General features: G+C 48.0%; 1 protein-coding gene and 1 non-coding gene across 2 annotated transcripts in view; both read left to right on the top strand.

Moving 5' to 3' along the window:
* SLC44A2 (solute carrier family 44 member 2) overlaps positions 1 to 25721 on the top strand; it is a 42684-nt gene that overhangs the window by 10832 nt on the left and 6131 nt on the right. Inside the window, exons 5-20 of the mRNA XM_056847883.1 lie at positions 1231 to 1315; positions 2753 to 2863; positions 3961 to 4021; positions 6077 to 6203; positions 7849 to 7932; positions 9887 to 9999; positions 12582 to 12713; positions 12932 to 13031; positions 13768 to 13860; positions 14000 to 14084; positions 17620 to 17882; positions 18503 to 18597; positions 19479 to 19582; positions 22729 to 22802; positions 23745 to 23815; positions 24965 to 25053. Of these exons, the coding sequence (XP_056703861.1) occupies positions 1231 to 1315; positions 2753 to 2863; positions 3961 to 4021; positions 6077 to 6203; positions 7849 to 7932; positions 9887 to 9999; positions 12582 to 12713; positions 12932 to 13031; positions 13768 to 13860; positions 14000 to 14084; positions 17620 to 17882; positions 18503 to 18597; positions 19479 to 19582; positions 22729 to 22802; positions 23745 to 23815; positions 24965 to 25053 (1687 nt within the window). The remainder of the gene's footprint in view (positions 1 to 1230; positions 1316 to 2752; positions 2864 to 3960; positions 4022 to 6076; positions 6204 to 7848; positions 7933 to 9886; positions 10000 to 12581; positions 12714 to 12931; positions 13032 to 13767; positions 13861 to 13999; positions 14085 to 17619; positions 17883 to 18502; positions 18598 to 19478; positions 19583 to 22728; positions 22803 to 23744; positions 23816 to 24964; positions 25054 to 25721) is intronic.
* Positions 6241 to 6312, top strand: TRNAA-GGC (transfer RNA alanine (anticodon GGC)). Its single transcript has one exon. It is a non-coding gene; the product is annotated as a tRNA-Ala (tRNA).

Here is a 25721-nt window from a genome sequence, read left to right as displayed (position 1 = left end):
TGCCCCGGGGGGGGGGGGGGAAATCCTGGGCCTTGTATCAACCTGAGGCTAAGCAAGTCCATGCCTTATCTGTGAAGAGGAAGAGTTGGTTTTTATACGCCGACTTTCTCTACCACTTAAGGAAGAATCAAACCCGCTTACAATCACCTTCCCTTTCCCTCCCCACAACAGACACCCTGTGAGGTAGGTGGGGCTGAGAGAGCTGTGACTAGCCCAAGGTCACCCAGCTGGCTTCATGTGGAGGAGTGGGGAAACCAACCCGGTTCACCAGATTAGCCTCCGCCGCTCATGTGGAGGAGTAGGGACTCAAACCCTGTCCTCCAGATTAGAGTCCACTGCTCCAAACCACCGCTCTTAACCACCACACCACGCTGGCTCATGCTGTGATGTTAAGCCATTGAGGAAAAATAAGTTTGGCCTTCTGGAACAATCCAGGATGTCTACAGCACAACAGGACACCCCCCCCTCCCATCTTAGCATTGAGATGTCATTGTCTGTCTTTGCTGCAACAGACCAATGCATCTACACTTCTGGAATTACTGATCGGCACAGGTGAAGAAAGACTGACCTCGCGGACTGTCTAGCCATCCTTTTCCTGTCCTCTGTCATGCTCAGCTCTGAATACCAAGCATGTGCCCCTCCCAGGCCTGACCCCCCCCCCCACCAAAGCTTGCTTCTTAGCAAGTATTACAGTTGAGACCCTAAAAGTTCTAGGACTTCTGCAGACACCCAGAAGGGATATTTGTACACATTTGTACAAATTCTCCTCCTCCTCTATGCTTTCCATTATTTAATGGGGGAGCCTGGCTGCTCCTCTCGAGTTGGCCAAGACCCTGTACGTCAAACTTATGCGCCATCTGATTTTTGATTTAAGAAGAAGAAGAAGAAGAGTTGGTTTTTACGTGTCGACTTTCTCTACCACTTAAGGAGAATCAAACTGGCTTACAATCCCCTTCCCTTCCCCTCCCCACAACAGACACCCTGTGAGGTGGGTGGGGCTGAGAGAGTTCAGAGAGAACTGTGACTAGCCCAAGGTCACCCAGATGGCTTCATGTGGAGGAGTGGGGAAACCAACCCGGTTCACCAGATTAGAGTCCGCCACTCATGTGTAGGAGTGGGGGAATCAAACCTGGTTCTCTAGATTAGAGTCCACTGCTCCAGACCACCACTCTTAACCACTATACCACACTGCTTTACTGATGGTTTTAATGCATCCCCACCCCTTTTCAGGAAGAAACCTTACTTGTTCTACTTCAACATCATGAAATGCGCCAGCCCTACGGTGCTGCTGGTATTCCAGTGCCCCACCACACAGGTAAGATTTCGCCCTGGGCTGAGCCCCCGAGGTTGTCTTCAGATAGGTCAGAAGTTCAAAAGTTTGGCATAAGTTAGTTAATCTCAAAAATTGCGCTTGCCCTGAATAATTCCTGACTGCATATTTATTTATTTCAAATATTTATTAGCTGCCTTTCTCTCTTGTGAAACTCCAGGCGGCTTACAATATAAATAAAATGTTATAAAAAGCATAATAAAAGTTTCTGCAGGAAACTGCTACATGTAAAGTGCCCCTATGCTAGTGTGAACCAGGGAATTAAAATAAAATCCAAAATATTACTGTTTCGTTGTGGTTGGGAAGTTTTCCTGTTTATCTAGGAGGATGGTTGCAGTGTTACTAAATTCAAAGAAGCTTAGATAATATCTGCTTACCAATTCTGCTGTCCAAGATCAGACCCGGGTTTATGATACTTGGTGAAACCAGTGTGTGTGACAGAATCATTGAACCATAGAGTTGGAAGGGACCACCAGGGTCATCTAGTCCAACTTAGGGCTGTTTAGCTTGGAAAGAAGGTGGTTAAGGGGTGACATGATAGAGGTCTATAAAATTATGCATGGTATGGAGAGAGTTGTCAGGGAGAAGCTTTTCTCCCTCATAATACCAGAACCCAGGGTCATCTGCTGAAGCTGGAGGGGGAGATATTCAAAACAGTTAAAAGGAAGTATTTCTTCACACAATAAAGAGTTAAATTGTGGAACTCCCTGCCCCAGGATGTGGTGATTGCTGCCAACTTGGAAGGCTTTCAGAGGGGAGTGAACATGTTCATGGAGGAGAGGGGTATTCATGGCTACTAGTAAAAATGGATACCAGTCATGTTGCACACGTATTCTCTCCAGGATCAGAGGAGCATACCTATTATATTAGGTGTTGTGGAACACAGGCAGGATAGTGCTGCTGCAGTGGTCTTGTTTGGGGGCTTCTTGGAGGCACCTGGTTGACCCCTGCGTGAACAGACTGCTGGACTTGATGGACCTGAGTCTGATCCAGCAGTGCTTTTCTTGTGTTCTTATGTTAATCCCCTGCACAAAGCGTTGTAATGATCACAAAGTGCGCCTTCCTTGTCTGTCTGATGTTTTCATCACCTGCTTTTATGCTTCTGTGATGGTTTGTTGTTGAGATGCCACACCACAGTGTTTTTTCCTTTGTATTGTTGCCCATTTTGAGCACGTTTCTGGAGAGGCAGATGTTCTAAATCAACACAAAAGCAGGGGCACATCAGAGGCAAGCTAAAGAAAAAGAGAGGCGGTTAATTAGGAAATGTTAGTTGTGAGTGTAAAAAGAGTCCTGTCTAAATATATCCGGCAGTTTCACAGGAAACCGCCCCCCCCCCCTCACTGGGAATTCATCTCTGTGTTGATGCCTGCTAGATTAGATAAACGGAGCTTGCATTAAAACCCACGTCCTTGTGTCCTCCAGATCTGTGTCGAAGAGTGCCCAGACCGGTACCTCACTTACCTGCAGGCCTCGGCCCAGAACATAGAATACTACAAGAAATTTTGCCTCCCGGGATTTCAAAACCTGAAGAAGGTAAATGGTCTGTAAGTACGGGTAATTGCAGGAGCCAGTTGAGAGGTGAAGCTGGACTTGCGTAGTGCAATTCTGTTATGCCCACCTGGGCATAAGTCAGTGGTCTTTGACGGTAACGCTTTTTAGGATGGTGCTGTCATTTGTCTGGTGCCTTTGCTCTTCCAGGGTGGGTAGGTGGAGAGGCTGTCTGCTAGGGTTGCCAAGTCCCCCCTCTCCTCCAACGGGATGTTTTTGGGCTGGAGGTGGGGCGGGGATTACGTCACTTCTGGTTTAAACCCAGAAGGGCCGCATCACAACGGGCAGCTTTACCACTCAAACCCCCAAAACAGTAGCGTTTTTTGGGGGGTGTTGAGTGGTAAAGCGGCCCATCACAATGCAGGGCTTCCGGGTGTAAACCAGAAGTGACGTGATCACATCACGTACAATCCCTGCTCCTGAGCCGGCCGATGGATTGGCGTTCAATTGCCCACCAATCCAAGTGACCAGGCAACCCTGCCCTCTGCCCTTGGTAGCAATTAAACCAAACAGTTTAAACATTGCATGACTATACAGCCTCATGCTGTATAATTGAAAACTAATCCTTATTTCACGATGAATAATCCTTATTTCATGATGAATTACCTTTGGACTGTAATGTATCTTAAATAGAAAACTATCTTTAGATAGATTCTGCCTCCAAAAATCTGATTTAAATAAAAGATACAATCAGATTTTTTAAAAAAAACATTTATTTTTATCCACCATGCTTCACACAGGGCAGGGGTAAAGGCAAATGGGTGGGGACATTAGTGGAGCCTAACTGGGTAGGGGGAGGGGAGCCCAAGGTCAGCGGGGGGGAAATGGAGACGGCAGCAAGGCAAGGGAAAATGGGGAGGGGCCGTGGCTCAGTGGTAGACCATTTGCCTGGCATGCAGAAGGTTCCAGGTTCAATCCCTGGAATCTCCAGTTAAAGGGACCAGGCAGGTAGGTGATGTGAAAGACCCCTGCCTGAGACCCTGGAGAGCCGCTGCCGGTCTGAGTAGACAGGACTGACTTGGATGGACCAAGGGTCCGATTCAGTATAAGGCAGCTCCATGCGCCTTCTTCTCTTTCCTCAGAGTCCCCCTGAAGTTCTGAGAGATGGCGACTGCCCAGCTATGATCACTCCCAGCAAGCCTTGTAAGTCTGGCTGGGAAACAAAATGGTGTGCGTGTGGTGGTGAGGGGGGGAAAGGGACATTTGGGGCTTTGAGTTGTAGCTCAGAAATGTGTTGCAAAGAGCTGCTGCAACTAGAAGAAGGAGAAGAGTTGGTTTTTATATGCCGACTTTCTGTACCACTTAAGGAAAAATCAAACCGGCTTAGAATCACCTTCCCTTCCCCACAACAGACACCCTGTGAGGTGGGTGGGGCTGAGAGAGCTCTAACAGAGCTGTGACTAGCCCAAGGTCACCCAGCTGGCTTCGTGTGCAGGAGCAGGGAAACAAATCCAGTTCACCAGATTAGCCTCCGCCGCTCATGTGGAGGAATCAAACCCGGTTCTCCAGATTAGAGTCCACCGCTCCAAACCACCGCTCTTAACCACTACATCACGCTGGCTGTCTACAACTGACACACATTCTGCCTCTGACTCTGTCCAAGAAGAAACTGTGCACAGACTTTGCTCTGGGTGCTATCTTCTGCCCTCTTCACAGGACAGATTCTAGTGGGTCTCCCCCCACCCCCGTCTTACTTTTGGGTGAGGGTATTCTTTCCTGCCCAGTCCACAAGCTTCAAAGGAAGAGAGATATTTTAAATGCTCGTCCAGGCAGATTCCACGTACGTAGTGCAAGAAGCAATGCGGTGTAGTGAATACAGTGGAGGACTTAGGACCCTGGGCGACCCAAGTTCGAATCCCCACTTCTACCATAGTGTAAGCCCTTGGCCCAATCTGAACCAAAAACCACATCAGAGACAGTCAGGTCCAAAGAAGTTGGTTTTTACTGGTCAAATAGGTTAACAGAGCATAAAGAAAAGGTGACAGCAATAGAGCTTGCTGGCTTGCACTTGGTAATATAAAAGCATGAAAAAACGCAAGAGATTACAAAACACAAACAGCGCTGTGGTTCTCACAGCTTCAAAAGAGTTTAGGTATGCATAACAGTCCTTGAGAGCTGGTCAGTGGGAAAACGAAACTAACTGAGACACAGGCCTGACACATAGACGATTTCTGGGTGTTCTTGGGCCTGTCACAAACGCTGGGCCTGGCCTACCTCACAGGGTTCTCGTGAGAAAACGCAGGGGGGGACATACACGGTTTTCTAACCTGCTTTGAATCCAACGGGGGAGGGGGAGAAAAGCAGGATATAAATAAATAAATGCAAATGCCTGTAATGCATAGTTAAATGGTGGAACTCCCTGCCCCAGGATGTGGTGACGGCTGCCAACTTGGAAGGCTTTAAGAGGGGAGTGGACATGTTCATGGAGGAGAGGGCTATTCATGGCTATTAGTCTAAGTAAAGGCCCTCAAGTCGCAGCCGACTTATGGCAGACCCTTATGGGGTTTTCAAGGCAAGAGACATTCAGAGGTGGTTTGCCAGTGCCTTCCTCTGCACAGCAACCTGGACTTCCTTGGTGGTCTCCCATCCAAATACTAACCACGGCTGACCCTGCTTAGCTTCCGAGATCTGACGAGATCAGGCTAGCCTGAGCCATCTGGGTCAGGGCCTGAGCCAAACTGTGGGTCGATTTTTGAGTAAAAAGTGGAATCAGATAGGATAAATAGTAACATGACTTTCTACATAAGAACATTAAGAAAAGCCATCCTGGATCAGACCAAGGCCCATCAAGTCCAGCAGTCTGTTCACTCAGTGGCCAACCGGGTGCCTCTAGGAAGCCCACAAGCAAGGCGACTGCAGCAGCACCATCCTGCCTGTGCTCCACAGCACCTAATATAATAGGCATGCTCCTCTGATCCTGATTCTTTCCCCTCTTTCCTGCCCCTTCCTCACTCTCATGTACAAATCCTACCTCCTGCTTTCCCTAGATTGCAACCGTCAACCAAACCCTTGGAGATGTGAGAGCCACCCCAGAACCGGTGGAGAAAAATAGACAAATACTCATTTTTCATCGGGGGAAAAATTTGCCCATCCCCTGAGGGACCCCCAGCCATGCTCTTTCCCTCTGCGACTTTCCTTGCCACAGGATTGGCTGCCACTCAGGTTTAAGTCTACTCAGGTTTATGTCTTCCCTTTCAGTGGCCCGCAGATGTTTTCCTGCAATTAATGCTAAGAAAGGGGTCATCATGGTTGGAAATGAAACAACCTTTGATGATGGACGTGGAGAAAAAAAAAGGAATGTGACAGATCTTGTGGAAGGTGCCAAGTAAGTCTGTGTGTGTGTGTGTGTGTGTGTGTGTGGTGGGGCTGTGGCTCAGTGGTAGAGCATCTGCCTGGCATGCAGAAGGTCCCGGGTTCAATCCCCGGCATCTCCAGTTAAAGGGACCAGGCAAGTAGGTGATGTGAAAGACCTCTGCCTGAGACCCTGGAGAGCTGCTGCCAGTCCGAGCAGACAATACTGACTTGGATGGACGAAGGGTCTGATTCAGTGTAAGGCAGCTTCATGTGTTCTTGTGTCTATTCTTTGGGATGTAGCTCAGTGGTAGAGCGTCTGCTTGGCATGCAGAAGGTCCCAGGTTCAATCCCCAGCATCTCCAATTAAAGGGACTAAACAAGTAGGTGATGTGAAAGACCTCCGCCTGAGACCGTGGAGAGCTGCTGCCGGTCTGAGTAGACAATACTGACTTGGATGGACCAAGGGTCTGATTCTGTGTAAGGCAACTTCATGGGGAGGTGCCATGGCTCAAAGCCTATGCTTGGCATGCAAAAGGTCCCAGGTTCTATCCCAGGCATCTCCAGTTAAAGGGACCAGGCAAGTGGGTGATGTGAAAGACCTCAGCCTGAGACCCTGGAGAGCTGTTGCCGGTCTGAGTAGACAATACTGACTTGGATGGACCAAGGGTCTGATTTTGTGTAAGGCAACTTCATGTGTTTTTGTGTCTATTCTTTGGGCTGTAGCTCAGTGGTTGAGTGTATGCTTGGCATGCAGAAGGTCCCAGGTTCAATCCCCGGCATCTCCACTTAAAGGTACCAGGCAAGTAGGTGATGCAAAAGACCTCCGCCTGAGACCCTGGAGAGCTGTTGCCGGTCTGAGTAGACAATACTGACTTGGATGGACCAAGGGACTCATTCAGTGTAAGGCAGCTTCATGTGTTCTTGTGTCTATTCTTTGGGCTGTAGCTCAGTGGTAGAGCGTGTGCTTGGCATGCAGAAGGTCCCAGGTTCAATCCCCGGCATCTCCAGGTTAAAGGGACCAGGCAAGTGGGTGATGCGAAAGACCTCCGCCTGAGACCCTGGAGAGCTGCTGCCGGTTTGAGTAGACAATACTGACTTTGATGGACCAGTGGTCTGATTCAGTAGAAGGCAGCTTCATGTGTTCATGTGGTGGAAAGCTCCGTCAAGTCATTGGTGAGTTATGGCAGCAAGGCCCCAGATGGAGTGAGGACATCCATGCTATGCCAACACCAGCTCTGTATTTGAGCTGATAAACCAGGCAGGATTGGCCAACTGCATCAGTAGCTGTAATGGACAGCTGTGCCCCGCCTAATTTTATGCCAAGTTGGGACTTGGGTTGGGGCCACAGTAAAACAGGCCCTATGTTGAATGCACTGGTTGATGGTGGTGGTTGAAAGGGAGCTGGGCAGCAGTACAGAACAAACGATGGGGGCAAAGGCTGTGTTTTGAATCCTCAAGGCCGTTAGGAACGAAACCTTCTCAAGACGAAAGGCTCAAGTGCATGCGTGGCCTCGGTCAAGAGGGCTGGAAGAGGCGGCGGCAGGGGAACGGTGCCTCCCTCGAGAGCCGCTCAGGACCGTTGAGGGAGCTCCCATTGTCCTGGAGAGCCGCCGAACATTGATCGGAAAGTACTCCCATCTTCCTGGCGCCTCAATTCTTGCCGCTTTTACTTCCAGGAAAGCAAATGTGGTTCTGGAGGCCAGACAAGTGGTTATGAAGATCTTCGAAGATTACACCGTTTCCTGGTACTGGATAATAATGTGAGTAGAGAGCTAAGTAGTTCAGCTGAGGGGTGGAACGTGAAGATGCCTGATTTCTCACCCCACCCCACCCCACCAAGGGCAGAGAAGAAGAGTTGGTTTTTATATGTTGCCTTTCTCTACCACTTAAGGAAGAATCAAACTGGCTTACAACCACCTTCCCCTCCCCTCCCCACAGCAGACACCCTGTGAGGTAGGTGAGGCTGAGAGAGAGTGACTAGCCCAAGGTCACCCAGCTAGCTTCATGTGTAGGACCTGGTTCTCCAGATAAGAGTCCACTTCTCATGTGGAAGAGTTGGGAATCAAACCTGGCTCTCCAGATGAGAGTCCACTGCTCCAAACCACCACTCTTAATCACTATACCATGCTGGCTTAAGCTCAGCACAAGCGTGTGCGGCAGACGCTTGGTAGTGCTTTCTGCTTCTTGCATACCCTCTCAATTTGTCTCAGCAAGTAATACAACCCCTGAGCCAGCGTGGACTCTGACCTGGAGAACCGGGTTTGATTCCCTACTCCTCCACATGAGCGGCGGAGGCTAATCTGGTGAACCGGGTTGGTTTCCCCACTCCTCCACATGAAGCCAACTGGGTGACCTTGGGCTTGTCACAGCTCTCTCAGCCCCCCCTACCTCACAGGGTGTCTGCTGTAAGGAGGGGAAGGGAAGGTGATTGTAAGCCGGTTTGAGTCCCTTAAGTGGTAGAGAAAGTTGGCATATAAAAACCAACTCTTCTTCTTCTTCTGCCATGAAGCGTTTCATCCACAGCAACAAAACATCTGGAATAGACTAGAGGCGAGTCAGCTGAACAACGGTTACTTTAGATGCTCCTGTTCTTGTCAACAGCCATGTCCTATGTAACAAGCCATTGTTCATTGTTTTGTTAGCCAGGCTCATGGTTCCTGTCAGAGGGAAGGTTTTGCCACGGCTGCATATTTAGGGGTCTCTGCATGCGACAGAAAGTACCTCAGGGGCCAAGAGAAAGTACCTCAGGGGCCAACTGTTTGAAAAAGCGTCAGAGGCAAGCAAGTGAAGCAACTGTGCATTCATCAGCCAGGCAAGGAAGGCCAAGCACCAGAGTCTGTTCTCTCATGACTCAGATAACTTTATTTATTTGACTGATTGATTGATTGGTTGGTTGGTTGGTTGGTTGGTTGGTTGGTTGGTTGGTTGGTTGGTTGGTTGGCTGGCTGGCTGGCTGGCTGGCTGGCTGGCTGGTTGGTTGGTTGGTTGGTTGATATCCCGCTCCTCCCAAACAGACAAGATTAAAAGACAAAACCGGTCATGAAAGCAGGAAGAAGGAAAGAATTAAAAGTTGAGCTAAATATTCTACAATAGTTATTACAATTTATTCGCGCGTACACGCATTAAAAGCACTAGGCCTAGAACATATAGGCCTCAGATTAAAATTACCAAATATCCAACAGTGTTGATGATCTGCAATAAATGCAAATGACCAATATAAAACCAGACGCGTTTCGGCCCATTCGGCTCAGTTGGTCATATATACATTCATACATATTTTCACAAACACATCCAAAAACACATAAAAAGTATGCTGAAAAGTAATCACCTTATCCCATTGTCAATTGTCGCAAAAGAAGTAATTTTCACCGTTTAAAATTGGCACACACACACACACAAAGGTTCTTATAGTGTATTTACAATGTCCTGTGGATGTGTAAATCATCAAACAGTTATTCAACGTACTAGGAAGCCCACAAAGGGATAGAAGCTATCCAAGTGTAACTGACAATATAATATGTATGAATGGAAGCTATAGTGGCATCTGTTCTGACGCGGTTGTTCTCTCCTTCTCCTTGTGGGTCTATTTCAAGGGTTTCCCACCCCTCATCCCAGTTCTTGATATATTAAAAAAAACTTGAACGTGGGATACTTCTACTGCCACTTAGTACTACAAGTGTTATGGACCTCTCCCCTCTTGTCTTCCACCCCCAGAGGTCTGGCGATTTCCATGGTGGTGAGCCTCATCTTTATCGTCCTGCTTCGGTTCCTGGCGGGCATCATGGTCTGGGTGATGATTGTCCTTGTGATCCTGGTCCTTGGATACGGTGAGTTTGGTTAAGTGCCAAATTTGTTTTGATTTTCTTCTGTTTTCCAAATACTTTCTCAAGAACCTTAAGAACATAAGAACATGGGAAAGGCGCTGCTGGATCAGACCAAGGCCCATCAAGTCCAGCAGTCTGTTCACACAGTGGCCAACCAGGTGCCTCTAGGAAGCCTTCTTTTCTGCTTGAATATGCTTCCAAGTTCAGTACTTGCTCAGAAAAGTAACCGACTGCTTTTGTTAAAAAAAAAAAGGGGGGGGCCTCATTCTAATTTTTCAAATTATCTTTCAACCTATTCCCTAAACATGTTTTTTTGAACACAGAGATGGAGTATAATAATGCCCCGTTTTCAGAGCCGTAGTATTGGACATGTTGATGTATCAGTCCTGATGTCCTTAAAATACTTCTTAATTTCATAATTAACTTTTGCAGCTAAACCATGATCCAGTGACATCAGGTTATCCCTTATGTAGCATGATTTCTTCTAAAATCCGGTGTAGTATAACTGGAGCCTGAGCCAAGCTGCATATATATTTAGATCCAGAGTAGACATATAGTACAAGACAGGGAATTTAGGGTTTGGGTGGTAAGCTTGAAACAAAAACATTTGGAAATGAAAATAATTTAAAGAATCCACGTGCGTGTGTAAAGTTCCATCAAGTCACAGCCGACTTATGGTGACCCCTTTTTTGGGGTTTTCATGGCAAGAGACTAACAGAGGTGGTTTGCCAGTGCCTTCCTCTGTATAGCAACCTGGACTTCCTTGGTGATCTCCCATCCAAATACTAACCAGGGCTGACCCTGCTTAGCTTCTGAGATCTGACGAGATCAGGCTAGCCTGGGCCATCCAGGTCAGGGCAAAGAATCCACACACATACATTAAGAAGAAGATTTCTTTCCAGAATTTTTGGACTTTTCCACAAGTCTACCAGCAGTGGTAGAATGTTCCTCTGACTTTGTGGCACTTCCAACACAAACCTGATGACTTTTTGTCTATGTACTGGACGTCATTGGGGGGTTATCTACCACCGAAAGAACATTTTATGCCAGTTTTCTCTGATTCTTCGGCAATTTGTGAAGCTTAATCCTTTCTGCCAGAGATATTCCCAGTCTTTCATTGCTATGTTATCTCCGAAATTCTGCATCCGCTTGATTGCACAGGTTTTTACTTGTTCCGTTTTTGTATCATATTTAAGGAGCAATTTATAGATTTTCCGTACAAGATGTTCGTTTGAGCTTTTTATCAGTTTTTCTAATTCCATGCAACCCTTGAAAAAATATTGAATAATCATTTTGAATTTGACCCGAAATTCTTTCTTCTAAATATGATGCCTAAAGCAATAAGCAAAGATTTCCATGATATGATTAAATATTTTGTAACGGCTGCTAGAATATTGCTAGCCTCCATGTGGAAAATGGACGCAGTACCAGATCTGCAAACCTGGTTGGAAAAACGGGCCGACTATGCCGCAATGGCCAAACTGACTGATTATATCAACAATAAGACAGCTGAACAGTATCAAAACAGCTGGGAAACATATTATAGATTCATGACCCAAAATGTTAAATAGGAGTATCTAAGAAACAGGGTTTACTGAGAAAAATCCCCCAGAGATTTTTGTCTATGGTAGTATCAGCATTAAGAAAGACAGAACTAAGAGAGAAAAGCAAGACAGAGTAAGGTATATTGGAAATTAAATATAAGTATTATGTAATGAAATAGATATAAGATAAGTGTAAGTTGGAAAATGGATTTGATTTGATTTTACTGTTCTAATTGTCTATTGATCCCTCTTTCTCTGAGTAACATTGATATGTTAAGTAATATATTGAAGGCAATCAACAGGAAATCAAGCATTTAAGCATTTAAGTATAAAATGAGGATTAGCACATAGTCTTGTAGTAAGAGTATACTAGTACAAGTTAAGAATGTAAATAAAATGTAAATCGCATTTATTTCTCCCTCTGGAGTTATGAGTAGGGAGGATCCCCTTTTTCTTCCCTTTTCCCCTTTTCTTTTCTGTACCCCATATCTTTAAAAGCAAAATAATAATAATAATAATAAGAATAAAAAGTTGGTTTTTATATGCTGACTTTCTCTACCACTTAAGGAAGAATCAAACCAGCTTACAATTACCCTTCCCTCCCCACAACAGACACCCTGTGAGGTAGGTGAGGCTGAGAGAGCTGTGACTAGCCCAAGGTCACCCAGCTGGCTTCATGTGTAGGAGTGGGGAAACCAACCCGGTTCTCCAGATTAAAGTCCACCGCTCCAAACCACCGCTCTTAACCACTACACCACACTGGTGTAGAACAAACAGGCTCTGAGTCTTCTTGTCACATGAACACATGAAGCTGCCTTGTACTGGACCAGACCCTTGGTCCATCCAAGTCAGTCTTGTCTACTCAGACCAGCGGCAGCTCTCCAGGGTCTCAGGCAGAGGTCTTTCACATCCACCTACTTGCCTAGTCCCTTTAACTGGAGATGCTGGGGGATTGAACCTGGGACCTTCTGCATGCCGAGCAGATGCTCTACCACTGAGCCACAGCCCCTCCCATGTCTGACTGCTGGTTTCTCTTGGCAGGGATCTTCCATTGCTACATGGAATATGCGGCGCTGAAAGGACAGGCTGGGTCTGACGTCTCTCTGAAGGACTTGGGCTTCCAGACAGACCTCCGTGTTTATCTCCACCTGAGGCAAACCTGGCTGGCCTTCAGTAAGTACTTTCCTGCACGCACGCGCGCGCGCGCACACACACACACACACACCAGCGATGAGTGTGTCTGTCAATTGGCCAGGTTCCGACTTGCTGGCAAATGTGCCCCAAGAGTCTTTGCGTGCCATCAGAGTTTTTCTCTGTGCTGTGGAATGAAGGTACAGGGTGTCCTCATGTACCACGTGTGGTCCTCAGGGTGCTTTCTGCTTCTTGTCTAGTGATCATCCTTTGCATCACAGAGGTGGTCATCATCCTTCTGCTCATCTTCTTGCGCAAGAGGATCCTCATTGCCATTGCACTGATCAAGGAAGCCAGCAGGTGAGGTTGGCTTGCAGTTCGCTCCCCATTGTAAGGGGGTCATTGTGCCGTATCCTCTTAAGGAGCTTGTAAGAATTAGCTTCTTTCTGGACCTGGCTGGCCCAGGCTACGCCGATCTTGTCATCCCTTCTGGACTCGAATCTAGCTCTTCCCAAGCAAATTCCCGTTACCCTTTGCCGAGCGGTAGCCATTTTTGTATCAGAAGTGTGAGATAAAAATATAGTGCTGAAGAAGAATAGTTAGTTTTTATACCTCTCTTTTCTCTATCTTTAAGGCATCTTAAAGTGGCTTACAATCGCCTTCCCTTCCTCTCCCCACAACAGACATCTTAGCAGGCTTTATGTGTAGGAGTGGGAAACCAACCCGGTTCTCCAGATTAGAGTCTGCCACTCTGTTGGAGCGCTAGCGTGGTTGAGTGGTTAAGAGCTGTGGACTCTAATCTGGAGAACCGGGTTTGATTCCCCACTCCTCCACATGAAGCCAGCTGGGTGACCTTGGGCTAGTCACAGCTCTCTTAGAGCTCTCTCAACCCCACCTACCTCACAGGGTGTCTGTTGTGGGGAGGGGAAGGGACGGTGATTGTAAGCCGGTTTGAGTCTCCCTTAAGTGGTAGAGAAAGTCAGCCTATAAAATCCAACTCTTCTTTTTAACCACTTCACCGCGCTGGGCAGGGCGAGGTATTTGGAGTAACTAATGTGCTCTTCTCTCTTCCCTCCCCCTCTGGTTTCTCCTGCAGGGCCATCGGTCACATAATGACCTCTCTGCTGTTTCCACTCTGCACTTTCTTCCTGGTGTGCCTCTGCATTGCTTATTGGGCGAGCACCGCTGTGTATCCTTCCTCGGTTGTATTCTCTTGGCAAGGGGAATCATAGGGGGATGGCGAAGAATATACCCACAAGGTGCCTGATCCTCCGAGGCAGGGATGGGCGGTGCATTTCGGCAAAGTAGAGCCCCTTAACTGCTTCCAGGTTCTTGTCTACCTCTAACGAAGCCATCTACAAGGTATTTAATGAGACGCAGTGCAACTTTACTGGGACAACGTGCAACCCAGAGGTGAGAAATTATCTAAAAATAGTCATAAGTTAAACGTATCGAACTAAATAATGTGCAAAAACAGCATGTTCAAAATTATTGTCATTGGGGAGGGGAGGGGACTTTGTGGTAGAGCATCTACTTGGCATACAGAAGGTCCCAGGTTCAATTCCCAGCGTCTCCAGTTGAAAGGCTGAGGTAGTAGGTGATGGGAAAACCTCTGCCTGAGATCCTGGAGAGCCACTGCTGGTCTGAGTAGGCAATGTTGACCTTGATGGGCCAAGGAAGCATTTCTTCACACAACGCAGAGTTAAATGGTGGAACTCCCTGCCCCAGGATGTGATGGTTTGGAGGGCTTTAAGAGAGGAGTGGACATGTTCATGGAGGAGAGGGGTATCCATGGCTACTAGTAAAAATGGATACTAGTCATGATGCATACCTATTCTCTCCAGGATCAGAGGAGCATGCCCATTATATTAGGTGCTTTGAGACACAGACAGGAGAATGCTGCTGCAGTTGTCTTGCTTGTGGGCTTCTTAGAGGCACCTGGTTGGCCCCTGTGTGAACAGACCGCTGGGTTTGATGGGCCTTGGTCTGATCCATCATGGCCTTTCTTATGTTCTTATGTAAGGATCTGATTCAGGATAAGGCAGCTTTGTGTGCGTTTGTGTGCGTTTTTATATACGGCTTGCCTTATAGTGTTCAAAAATGATGTCTGAGTGGCAAATTCTGCTTCTGGTCTCACATTGGGCTGGAGCCACCGGGACCCTATTGGATTGGAAAGGTCAGGCCCTAGGGATAGTTAGAAGACGCACACCCTACCGTAGTTGAGGTGAAGCAGATTTGGGTCGGTTCAGGGCCTGTGTGGGAGACCAGCAGGGGTCCTTCGTCGTCTGCTGCCTCGTGGATGAAGCACAGCATGATAATTAATGCATTAGTCTTGGAGTCTTTGTTTTGAATTTGAGTCAGGAGCGGGAATCCTTCTGCCCAAAATTCACATGGTTTAATTTATCTTCAGAGATTAAAAGAAAGGCCACCTTGCCATGAGTCACACTATGATCAAAGCGACACAGCTGGATTGTGTTATGATCACTGCAGCCCTCTCAAAATAAAGCGGCCCTCAGAATGCATGCTCTGGATTGGGCCAAGGGCGTGGCTCTTGAAGGAGGTGGCAGCAAAAATTCCAAGTCGGCAAGTTCTGACATGGTGTGTGTTAGGATCACAGAACTGGAAGGGACCACCAGGGTCATCTAGTCCAACCCCCTGCACAATGCAGGACATTCACAACTACCCCCACACACACACACCACAGTGACCCCTACTCCATGCCCAGAAAATGGGGGGGAAAGCCCTCCAACCAAACTGATCAGGGGACTAGAGCAACTGCCCTATGAGGAACGGTTAAAACTCTTGGGCTGCTTAGCTTGGAAAGAAGGCGGTTAAGGGGAGGCAGGAGTGAGGTCTATAAAAGTATGCATGGTATGGAGAGAGTGGGCAGGGAGAAGCTTTTCTCCCTCTCTCATAATACCAGAACGCAGGTTCACCTGCTGAAGCTGGAGGGTGAGAGATTCAAAACAGATAAAGGGAAGCATTTCTTCACACAGTGCATAGTTAAATTGTGGAACTCCCTGCCCCAGGATGTGGTGATGGCTGTCAGCTTGGAGGGCTTTAAGAGGGGAGTGGACATGTTCATGGAGGAGAGGGCTATCCATGGCTACCAGTAAAAATGGATACTGGTCATGAAGCACACCTCTTCTCTCCAGGATCAGAGGAGCCTGCCTATTATACTAGGTGCTGTGGAACACAGGCAGGATGGTGCTGCTGCAGTCGTCTTGTTTGTGGGCTTCCTAAAGGCACCTGGTTGGCTGCTTTGTGGACTTGATGGGCCTTGGTCTGATCCAGCAGGGCCTTTTTTATGATCTTATGATCCTTGGCCAATCTGGCCTGGAGGCAAATTGTTTCCTGACCCCAATTGCTTCCTGGAGGAAAATTGTTTCCTGTTGTCAATTGCTGGCATTGGCTGCTTCCTGCCCATTTCGCTCCCCCTCCCCAAGTTGTGTTATTTTTATTCCTCCCATCAAGAACTATAAGCCCATGTCGATACTAAGGAGAGGTCTTCTTTTCCCCATGATTTGCCTGCCGTCATGAGGAAGAAATGCAGGCTACCACCTGGGGAGGTTTGAAAAAGGAAGACTCATGCAAGAAGTCTGAGAATCACCTGTCTGACATTATGGAATATTTATCCTTTCTCTGTTGCTGTTTTTGTTTTTTGACATCATAACATTGGCCCAGCATGGAGGGAAGCAATTGTGGCATCATGGATGGCAACGTGATGGCTGTGTGTTCGGAGCAGTATTAGTACTTTGGGGTTCCTCCGGCTCCACAGTCTGCAACAGATATCTGATCTGGTTCCGAGGTGGAAGTGGATGAGATTCATCCTAATCCCCAAGCCAGAGAGCCTGGGTAGGTCTATCTGGGCCTGCGTGCTTGCCACAGTCATGGGGAGGGGCCGTGGCTCAGTGGTAGAGCATCTGCTCGGCGTGCAGAAGGTCCCAGGTTCAACCCCTGGCAACATCTCCAGCTAAAGGGACCAGACAAGCAGGTGATGCGAAAGACCTCAGCCTCAGACCCCAGAGAGCTGCTGCCGGTCTGACTAGACAAGACTGACCTTGATGGACCGAGGATCTGGTTCAGTATTAGCCCACGTTTTGCGTGTGACGGGGAATTTATGGAAGGTGCCAAGGGGGGCTGCCCAATGATGCCCTCCAAACAAAACAGAGCCGTTAAAGTAATCCTTTATTAAAAGCTCGAGCTGAGAAGTTTGCCTAGTCTTAAGTCACTTGAAGACAGGGAAGTTCTAATGAGCTCATTATGCATACAACTTTTATAGTTTTAATTAACATCACAGCATTCCTAAGGAAGAAGTGCAAAAAAAGAATTATCCCATCCAATTAGACATAAGCAAGTATGGACGCATTCACTCAGCTTAGAAATTGTATCCAGCTTCTTGTAGCTTCAGGGAGGGTAACTCAAAATTCGACTCTGTACCATCTTATGTGCCCAAGGACGGAGGCCTTGTTTTCTTTGACAATTAGTCCTGGAGAGCCGGCGTGGTGTAGTGGTTAAGAGCGGTGGTTTGGAGCGGTGGACTCTGATCTGGACAACGGGGTTTGATTCCCCCACTCCTCCACATGAGGGGCGGAGGCTAATCTGGTGAACCGGGTTGGTTTTCCTGCTCCTCCACGCAAAGCCAGCTGGGTGACCTTGGGCTAGTCACAGCTCTCTCAGCCTCACCCACCTCACAGGGTGTCTGTTGTGGGGAGGGGAAGGGAAGGCGATTGTAAGCCGGTTTGATTCGGCCTTAAGTGGTAGAGCAAGTCGGCATATAAAAACCAACTCTTCTTCTTCTTTTAGAATAGCAAAGCCAGCATAAAAACTTGTCAGGATACAAAGGTTCATTTTCAGCCAGAGAAACCTAAAGATGGCTTCCCTTTGCCAAGTTAAAATTAACCCACGTGTGCGTTCATGAAAATTTCAAATTCTTTCCCCTTCCTAGACCTTCAACACTTCCAGCATCGCCAAACAGTGCCCAGACGCCCGTTGCCTCTTTGCCTTCTACGGTGGGGAGACCGCCTACCACAAGTACCTCATCATCTTCCAGATCTACAATGCCTTCATGTTCTTCTGGCTGGCCAACTTTGTCATTGGCCTGGGCCAAGTCACCTTGGCGGGGGCCTTCGCTTCCTACTACTGGGCCTTCAAGAAACCGGATGATATGCCAGCATTCCCCCTCTTCTCTTCCTTTGGCCGAGCACTCAGGTGAGGAGCCCAGGGAGAAGGGGCATGCCTCTGCAAGAGCACACAGCATCAGAGGAGCATGCCTATTATATGAAGTGCCGTGGAACACAGGCAGGATAAGTGCTGCTGCAGCCGTCTTGCTTGTGGGCTTCCTGGAGGCGCCTGGTTGGCCACTGTGTGAACAGACAGCTGGACTTGATGGGCCTGTGCCTGATCCAGCTGGGCCTTTCTTACATTCTTATGGAGGAGAGGACTATCCATGGCTACTGGTCAAAATGAATACTAGTCATGATGCATACCTATTCTCTCCAGTATCAGAGGAGCATGCCCATTATACTAGGTGCAGTGGAACACCGGCAGGATAAATACTGCTGCCGCCATCTTGTTTGGGGGCTTCCTAGAGGCACCTGGTTGGCCACTGTGCGAGCAGACTGCTGGACTTGGTGGGCCTTGGTCTGATCCAGCAGGGCCTTTCTTACGTTCTTATGGAGGAGAGGGCTCCATGGCTACTAGTCCAAATGGATACTAGTCATGATGCATACCTATTCTCTCCAGGATCAGAGGAGCATGCTGAATATATCAGGTGCTCTGAAACTCCCACTGATACCAGGTTTCTTTGCTCCCGCTTTCTCCCTGGGCAGGTATCACACTGGCTCGCTGGCCTTCGGGTCTCTGATTCTTGCTCTTGTCCAGATCATTCGGGTCCTTCTGGAGTACTTGGATCATAGGTTAAAAGGTACGGAATGGGGAAAGGTATAATGCAGGGGAAATACCGAATAGGGAAGCTGGCGTCTTCCCTTCACCCACTAGCTGGGAGTTGGCGGGGCCAAATGGCATGAAGGAAACGGGAGTCCTCTCACATCCCTAAGTTTCCAAGTTGTGTTTTGCTCCATTGGCTAACTAGACACGCCCTCTTGGCCGGTGTGGTGTAGTGGTTAAGAGCGGTGGACTCTAATCTGGAGAAATGGGTTTGATCCCCCACTCCTCCGCATGCAGCCTGCTGAGTTACCTTGGGCTGGTCATGGTTCTCTCCGAACTGTCTCAGCCCCACCTACCTCACAAGGAGTCTGCTGTGAGAAGGGGAAGGAAAGGTGATTGTGAGCCGCTTTGAACTCCTTGAAGGTAGAGAAAAGCAGGGTATAAAAACCAACTCTTCTTCTTCTTGATCTTTATGAGGCAGTTGAAGAAAGTTTTATTTAGGACTACATTTTATTAAGTTGCCAGCCATCCTAAATGGTGATTTTAAATGTTGGTTTTATGTTTTTAATGTATTTTATTTTGTGTGCTTGTTTGTAAACCTCCTTGAGCTCCATAAGGAAGGAAGGTGGCTAATAAAACTTTTTAAACAAATAAATAATAAATATGTGAATAGCTGCCTTGGCCATTTTCTCCAGGCTCAGAGGAGCAGGCCTATTGTATTAGGTGCTGTGGAAGGCAGGCAGGATGCTGCTGCTGCAGCCGTCTTGCTTGTGGGCTTCCTGGAGGCACCTGGTTGGCCACTGTGTGAACAGACTGCTGGACTTGATGGGCCTGGGTCTGATCCAGCAGGGCTTTTCTTATGATCTTATGGCAAAGAAAGGAAACAGCCCATCTCCCATGTTGTTCTTCCTGTTTTAGCGGCTGATAACAAGTTTGCCAAGTTCCTCTTGGTCTGCCTCAAGTGCTGCTTCTGGTGCCTGGAGAAATTCATCAAGTTCTTGAACAGAAATGCCTACATTATGGTGAGGACCCCGGCTTTTGTAGACCACCCAGGGAATTATTGCACATCTTGAAGGTACTCGAGACCACCACTGTACAGTTCTGGTCACCACACCTAAAAAAAGGATATTGCTAGCTTGAGAAGGTGCAGAAAAGAGCAACCAAAATGATTAGGGGACTAGAGCAACTGCCCTATGAGGAGCGGTTAAAACGCTTAGGGCTGTTTAGCTTGGAAAGAAGGCAGCTGAGGGGAGACATGACAGAGGTCTATAAAATTATGCATGGTTTGGAGAGAGTGGACAGAGAGAAGTTTTTCTCCCTCTCCCATAATACTAGAACGCAGGGGTCATCTGCTGAAGCTGGAGGGTGAGAGATTCAAAACAGATAAAAGGAAGTGTTTCTTCACACAGCGCATAGTTAAATGGTGGAACTCCCTGCCCCAGGATGTGGTGACGGCTGCCAACTTGGAAGGCTTTAAGAGGGGAGTGGACATGTTCATGCAAGAGAAAAGTATTCATGGCTACTAGTAATAATGGATACTAGTCATGATGCATACCTATTCTCTCCAGGATCAGAGGAGCACGCCTATTATATTAGATGCTGTGGAACACAGGCAGGGCAATGCTGCTGCAGTCGTCTTGTTTGTGGGCTTCCTAGAGGCACCTGGTTGGCTACTGTGTGAACAGACTGCTGGACTTGATGGGCCTTGGCCTGATCCAGCAGGGCTTTTCTTCTGTTCTTATGTTATCTTTCCGTGGAGGCCACTGCCAAACCAAGTAGCTTTGCCCTTGGCCAGTTTTTTTTTTCTTCTAGGTTCTTCATTCTTAATTTATGTCTTGAAGCAGCTGCGGCTGCCTAATGTGTACTGAAGTAGACATTGGAAGTGATCATATGGCCGCATGCCAACTGTGTGGGAGGAACGCCTCATTCTTATCACTCATTCTCAAGTGTGATGGGCCTTGTAGTATGTCCAGATGGTGCCTGTGGTTTTGGAGATCCTCCGTTCATCTCTGTTACTGGTCCCCACAAGTCAAGATATGTTGGGTCTTAGAACCCACGCTGGCTCCTTTGTTGATAACAGCTGTTTGGGGCCAGCGTGGGAAGTACAGTAGAAGCCCTGGGAGAGACACAATGCTTTTTTCCCCATTGCTTGCTGCAGAGTTGAACTGGGAGCACAAGGTGGTTCAGACAAGCCAAGGGCCGTATGTCATGGGAGATGATGACCCTGCAATATAGTCTAGCAGGACTAGACTATATTGGGGAGAGGCTGTGGCTCAGTGATAGAGCATATGCTTGGCATGCAGAAGGTCCCAGGTTCAATCCACAGCATCTCCAGTTAAAGGGACCAGGCGAGTAGGTGATGTGAAAGACCTCTGCCTGAGACCATGGAGAGCCGCTGCCGGTCTGAGTAGACCATACTACCGGTAACTTTGGTGGACCAAGGGTCTGATTCAGTATAAGGGAGCTTCATGTGTTTTTTATTTAGACGTGGCATCAGGAATGATGGTAGCTGCTGCCTCCCCAGTGCTTCCAAGAGAATTTATGCATTTCAAAGACACAGGGCACTTTCACACATGCCGAATATGCACTTCCAATCCACTTCCAATGCACTTTAATGATCGTTTGCAAGTGGATTTTGCCGTTTCACACAGTTCAATCCAGCGGCAAAGTGCATTGAAAGTGGATTGAAAGTGCATTATTCGGCATGTCTGAAAGCGCCCATATTCATTGGTGTGTCCAGTACCATATGGGCTGGATAGGTAGGAAATACCATTGCTACTAATCACATCTCCTGAAAGTAGGAAGCCCGAATGGATGGCCAGGGAACCCAAAGATAGATGAAATTGGCAGGGTGGAAGAGGGAAGGGAGGGTGTAAAGGGCTGCTTTGAAATGTGATGTGATATGAAGAGTGCCTCGGTATCTCAAATGCATGTATGATTCATGCACGACACCAAAACCACGATTTATTAGAAAACAGACATGTGTATTATATCCTAAGAGCCAGCGTGGTGTAGTGGTTAAGAGGGGGGGTGGATTCTAATCTGGAGAACCGGGTTTGATTCCCATACCCTCCAAATGAGCGGCAGACTCTAATCTGGGGAATCGGGTTGGTTTCCCCACTCCACATGAAGCCAGCTGGGTGACCTTGGGCTAGTCACAGTTCTCTCCGAACTCTCTCAGCCTCACTTACCTTGCAAGGTGTCTGTTGTGGGGAGAGGATGGAGATTGTAAGCCGGTCTGACTCTCCTTAAAAGGTAGAGAAAGTCGGCTTATTAAAAACCAACTCTTCTTCCAAACGTGTCAGCTCATGTAGCCTTTCCCCCTTAGAACATGGCTTCTTGTGAATTAGGAAACTTGATATTTCTAAGAAGAAGAAAATGTTAACATTCGGGCATGTGTCTTGCTTGTCGGTGAATCGCTAACACAAGGAAAGCACAACCATCATCCCGAATTCTCCAAGCCCGACGTTTCCTGCATCTTGTTTATTTTGGGAATGTTGCCTCACCTGTGAAGCCCTCATTTGTGATTCCAATGAAGGGTCCCTCTTGCGTGGGAGCCTGGTTGACTTCTGCGAGAAACAGGACCTGGTGTGAAGGCAAAACTGGCCTGCCCTCTTCAAGTTGGGGTAGGATCGGGAGAGGGGAGACAAGAGAACAGCGGGAGATCTGTCTCCCCCACCCCCAGCAACCAAGGACCCCTGGTGATAGCACTGGTACGAATCACATACCCGTGAAATACCTAACTTGGAGTAACTCGCTCTGAGAGGCTGGCTCAAGCATGAGAATAAAGCCTTCCAAGGATCCTCAAAACACTCCTGCCAATTGTCTGGCATAACGTTTTGTGTTGTAGGAGAGCCAGTGTGGTGTAGTGGTTAAGAGCGGTGGTTTGGAACGGTGGACTCTGATCTGGAGAACCAGGTTTGATTCCCCGCTCCTCCATGTGAGCAGCGGATGCTGATCTGGTGAACTGGATTTGTTTCCTCACTCCTACACACAGAGCCAGCTGGGTGACCTTGGGCTAGTCACACTCTCTCAGCCCCACGTACCTTACAGGGTGTCTGTTGTGGGGAGGGGAAGGCGATTGTAAGGCGGTTTGATTCTTCCTTAAGTGGTAGAGAAAGTTGGCATATAAAAACCAACTCTTTTTGTCTTGGGTGATTCTCCCCAGATCGCCATTTACGGCACCAACTTCTGCACTTCTGCGAGGAATGCCTTTTTCCTGCTCATGAGGAACATCATCAGGTGAGGGCCGGCCAGTGAGCCACCATTTTGTTGCTGCCGGCCAGTTTCTTTATGCCGGGGCAGGGGGGTTCCTTTGCTAGCCAAGCTGCTTGCGGACTGGATGTCTCCTACTTTTCCCCGTAGGATATTACGAGTTGTTCTCTCCCCTCACTGCTGGGAAGGGGTACCAGCCAGCGTGGTGTAGTGGTTAAGCGCAGTGGATTCGAGCGGCGGACTCTGATCTGGAGAACCGGGTTTGATTCCCTACTCTTCCACATGAGCCGTGGAGGCTAATCTGGTGAACTGGGTTGGTTTCCCTGCTCCTCCACATGAAGCCAGCTGGGTGACCTTGGGCAAGTCATATTTCTCTTAGAGCTCTCTCAGCCCCACCTACCTTACAGGGTGATTGTAAGCCGGTTTGATTCTTCCTTAAGCGGTAAAGGAAGTCGGCATATAAAAACCAACTTTCTTCTTCTTCTAACCAGAATGAGGAGACCTGATATGGAACAGTCCATTCCATATCATTCCGTGTTAGGGGAGGGGCCATGGCTCTGTGGCAGAGCATCTCCTTGGCTCAATCCCTGGCATCTCTATTTGAAAGGGCCAGGTAGTAGGGATGGGAAAGACCTCTTCCTGAGACCCTGGAGAGCCGCTGCCAATCTGACCTCTGGTGGACCAATGGTCTGATCCAGTTTAAACAGCTTCACGTGTTCACCGCCAGCCAATGTGCTTTGGGCGCTGTCGAGACTCAAGTTTTTAAGCCCGGAAATTGGAACCCTTTCAGGGTGGCTGTTTCCGATAAAGTCACAGTCTTCCTACCCGGCGTGGGATTACCATACCTGTAGGTTAAGTAGGTCCCTTGTGTGTGTGGGTTGAACCCAGTCTGGGAAGGGGTAGAGCTGATCACAGGAGCCCCTTATGGGTACAGCTAGGACATTGCTCTTTGCTCTCTCGCACTTTCAGGGTGGCCGTTCTGGATAAAGTCACAGACTTCCTGCTATTCCTTGGCAAGCTCTTGATTGTAGGAAGTGTCGGTAAGGCCTTTTAAAATATTTTGGGACTCCTTTCCAGTCTGTTGTATATGCACACCCTTTCCCCTATCCCTGCTGTCCCTTGGGCCATCTCAGCTGCGTCTTGACAGGAACAACTTGCCTTCCGTTGGCAAGTCAAGGAATGCCCTTCATTTCTACTTGTGTTTGCTGAGTCAGTTGTGGAACTCCCTGCCCCAGGAGGAGGAGATGGCGGCCAACTTGGAAGGCTTGAAGAGGGGAGTGAACATGTTCATGGAGGAAAGGGCTATTCATGGCTACTAGTCAAAATGGATACTAGTCATGATGCATACCTAGTCTCTCCAGGATCAGAGGAGCATGCCTATTGTATTAGGTGCTGTGGAACACAGGCAGGATAATGCTACTGCAGTTGTCTTGCTTGTGGGCTTCCTGGAGGCCCCTGGTTGGCCACTGTGTGAACAGACTGCTGGACTTGATGGGCCTTGGTCTGATCCAGCAGGGCTTTTCTTATGTTCTTATGATGCACACCTATTCTTTCCAGGATCAGAGGAGCATGCCTATTATATTAGGTGGTGTGGCACACAGGCAGGATGCTGCTGCTGCAGTCGTCTTGTTTGGGGGCTTCCTGGAGGCACCTGGTTGGCCACTGTGGGAACAGACTGGTGGACTTGAAGGGCCTGGGTCTGGTGCAGCATGGCTTTCCTTATGTTCTTATGGAGGACAGGGCTCTCCGTGGCTATTGCTAAAATGACTACTAGTCATGATGCACAGCTATTCTCTCCAGCATCAGAGGAGCATGCCTATTATATTAGGTGCTGTGGATCACGGGCAGGATAAATGCTGCTGCCGTCGTCTTGTTTGTGGGCTTCCTAGAGGCACCTGGTTGGCCTCTGTGTGAACAAACTGCTGGACTTGATGGACCTTGGTCTGATCCAGCAGGGCCTTTCTTATGTCCTTATGTTCTTAATACAGAACACTGGTCCAAAGGGAGGTTCTGATGGACTGGAGCGGAGAGGCCTCCAGATCTGACTGAAGTATGTGTAGGACAAAGAGAGAGAAGTGTTACACCCCAACTTCAAACTTTTAGATTGAAGGTTCATCAGGAAGATTTGGAAATAAGTGATAATTTCTCTCCAGGAAATAAGTGATAATTTCTCTTCCCCCCCTCTTTAGGCATTCTTGCCTTCTTCTTTTTCACCCAGAGGATAAAGATGATTCAAGACTCAGCACCATCCCTCAACTACTACTGGGTCCCGATTCTGGTGCGTATTCCATAGCTGTAGCATGGTTGGCATTCCTTCTCCAACGTAGCTACCCTGTTTGAGAGATGACGCTTCCTTTGCGGAGGAGGTTTCTTCCCACCAGGGCGGTCTCTCTCCCGGCTGTGTCACATTTTATTTGTTTATTTTAGTTACTTAATTTTTTACCCCGCCCTCACTCCCGGACCGAGGCCGGACTCGGGGCGGCTCACGTCACAATAATCATACAATCATTAGAAATACAATAAAACATCATAAAATCACAAAATAAGATAAAGAATCATTTCCAGCCCCATTAATATCCAATAAATAACAATATAAAGTCTACAAGTGTGGTGTAGTGGTTAAGAGCGGTGGTTTGGAGCAGTGGACTCTAATCGGGAGAACCGGGTTTGGTTCCCCACTCCTCCACATGAGCGGCGGACTCTAATCGGGAGAACCGGGTTTGATTCCTCACTCTTCCACATAAGCGCAGACTCTGAACTGGAGAACCGGGTTTGATTTCCCACTCCTCCACATGAGCTGCAGACTCTGAACTGAAGAACCGGGTTTGATTCCCCACTTCACATGAGCAGTGGACTCTAATCTGGAGAACTGGGTTTGATTCCTCGCTTTTCCACATGAGCGAAGGACTCTAATCTGGAGTACCGGCTTTGATTCCCCACTCCTCC

The sequence above is a fragment of the Euleptes europaea genome, chromosome 4, assembly GCF_029931775.1.
Source record: "Euleptes europaea isolate rEulEur1 chromosome 4, rEulEur1.hap1, whole genome shotgun sequence".
Taxonomy (NCBI): Eukaryota; Metazoa; Chordata; class Lepidosauria; order Squamata; family Sphaerodactylidae; genus Euleptes; species Euleptes europaea.
This window is presented reverse-complemented; position numbering and strand designations above follow the sequence as displayed.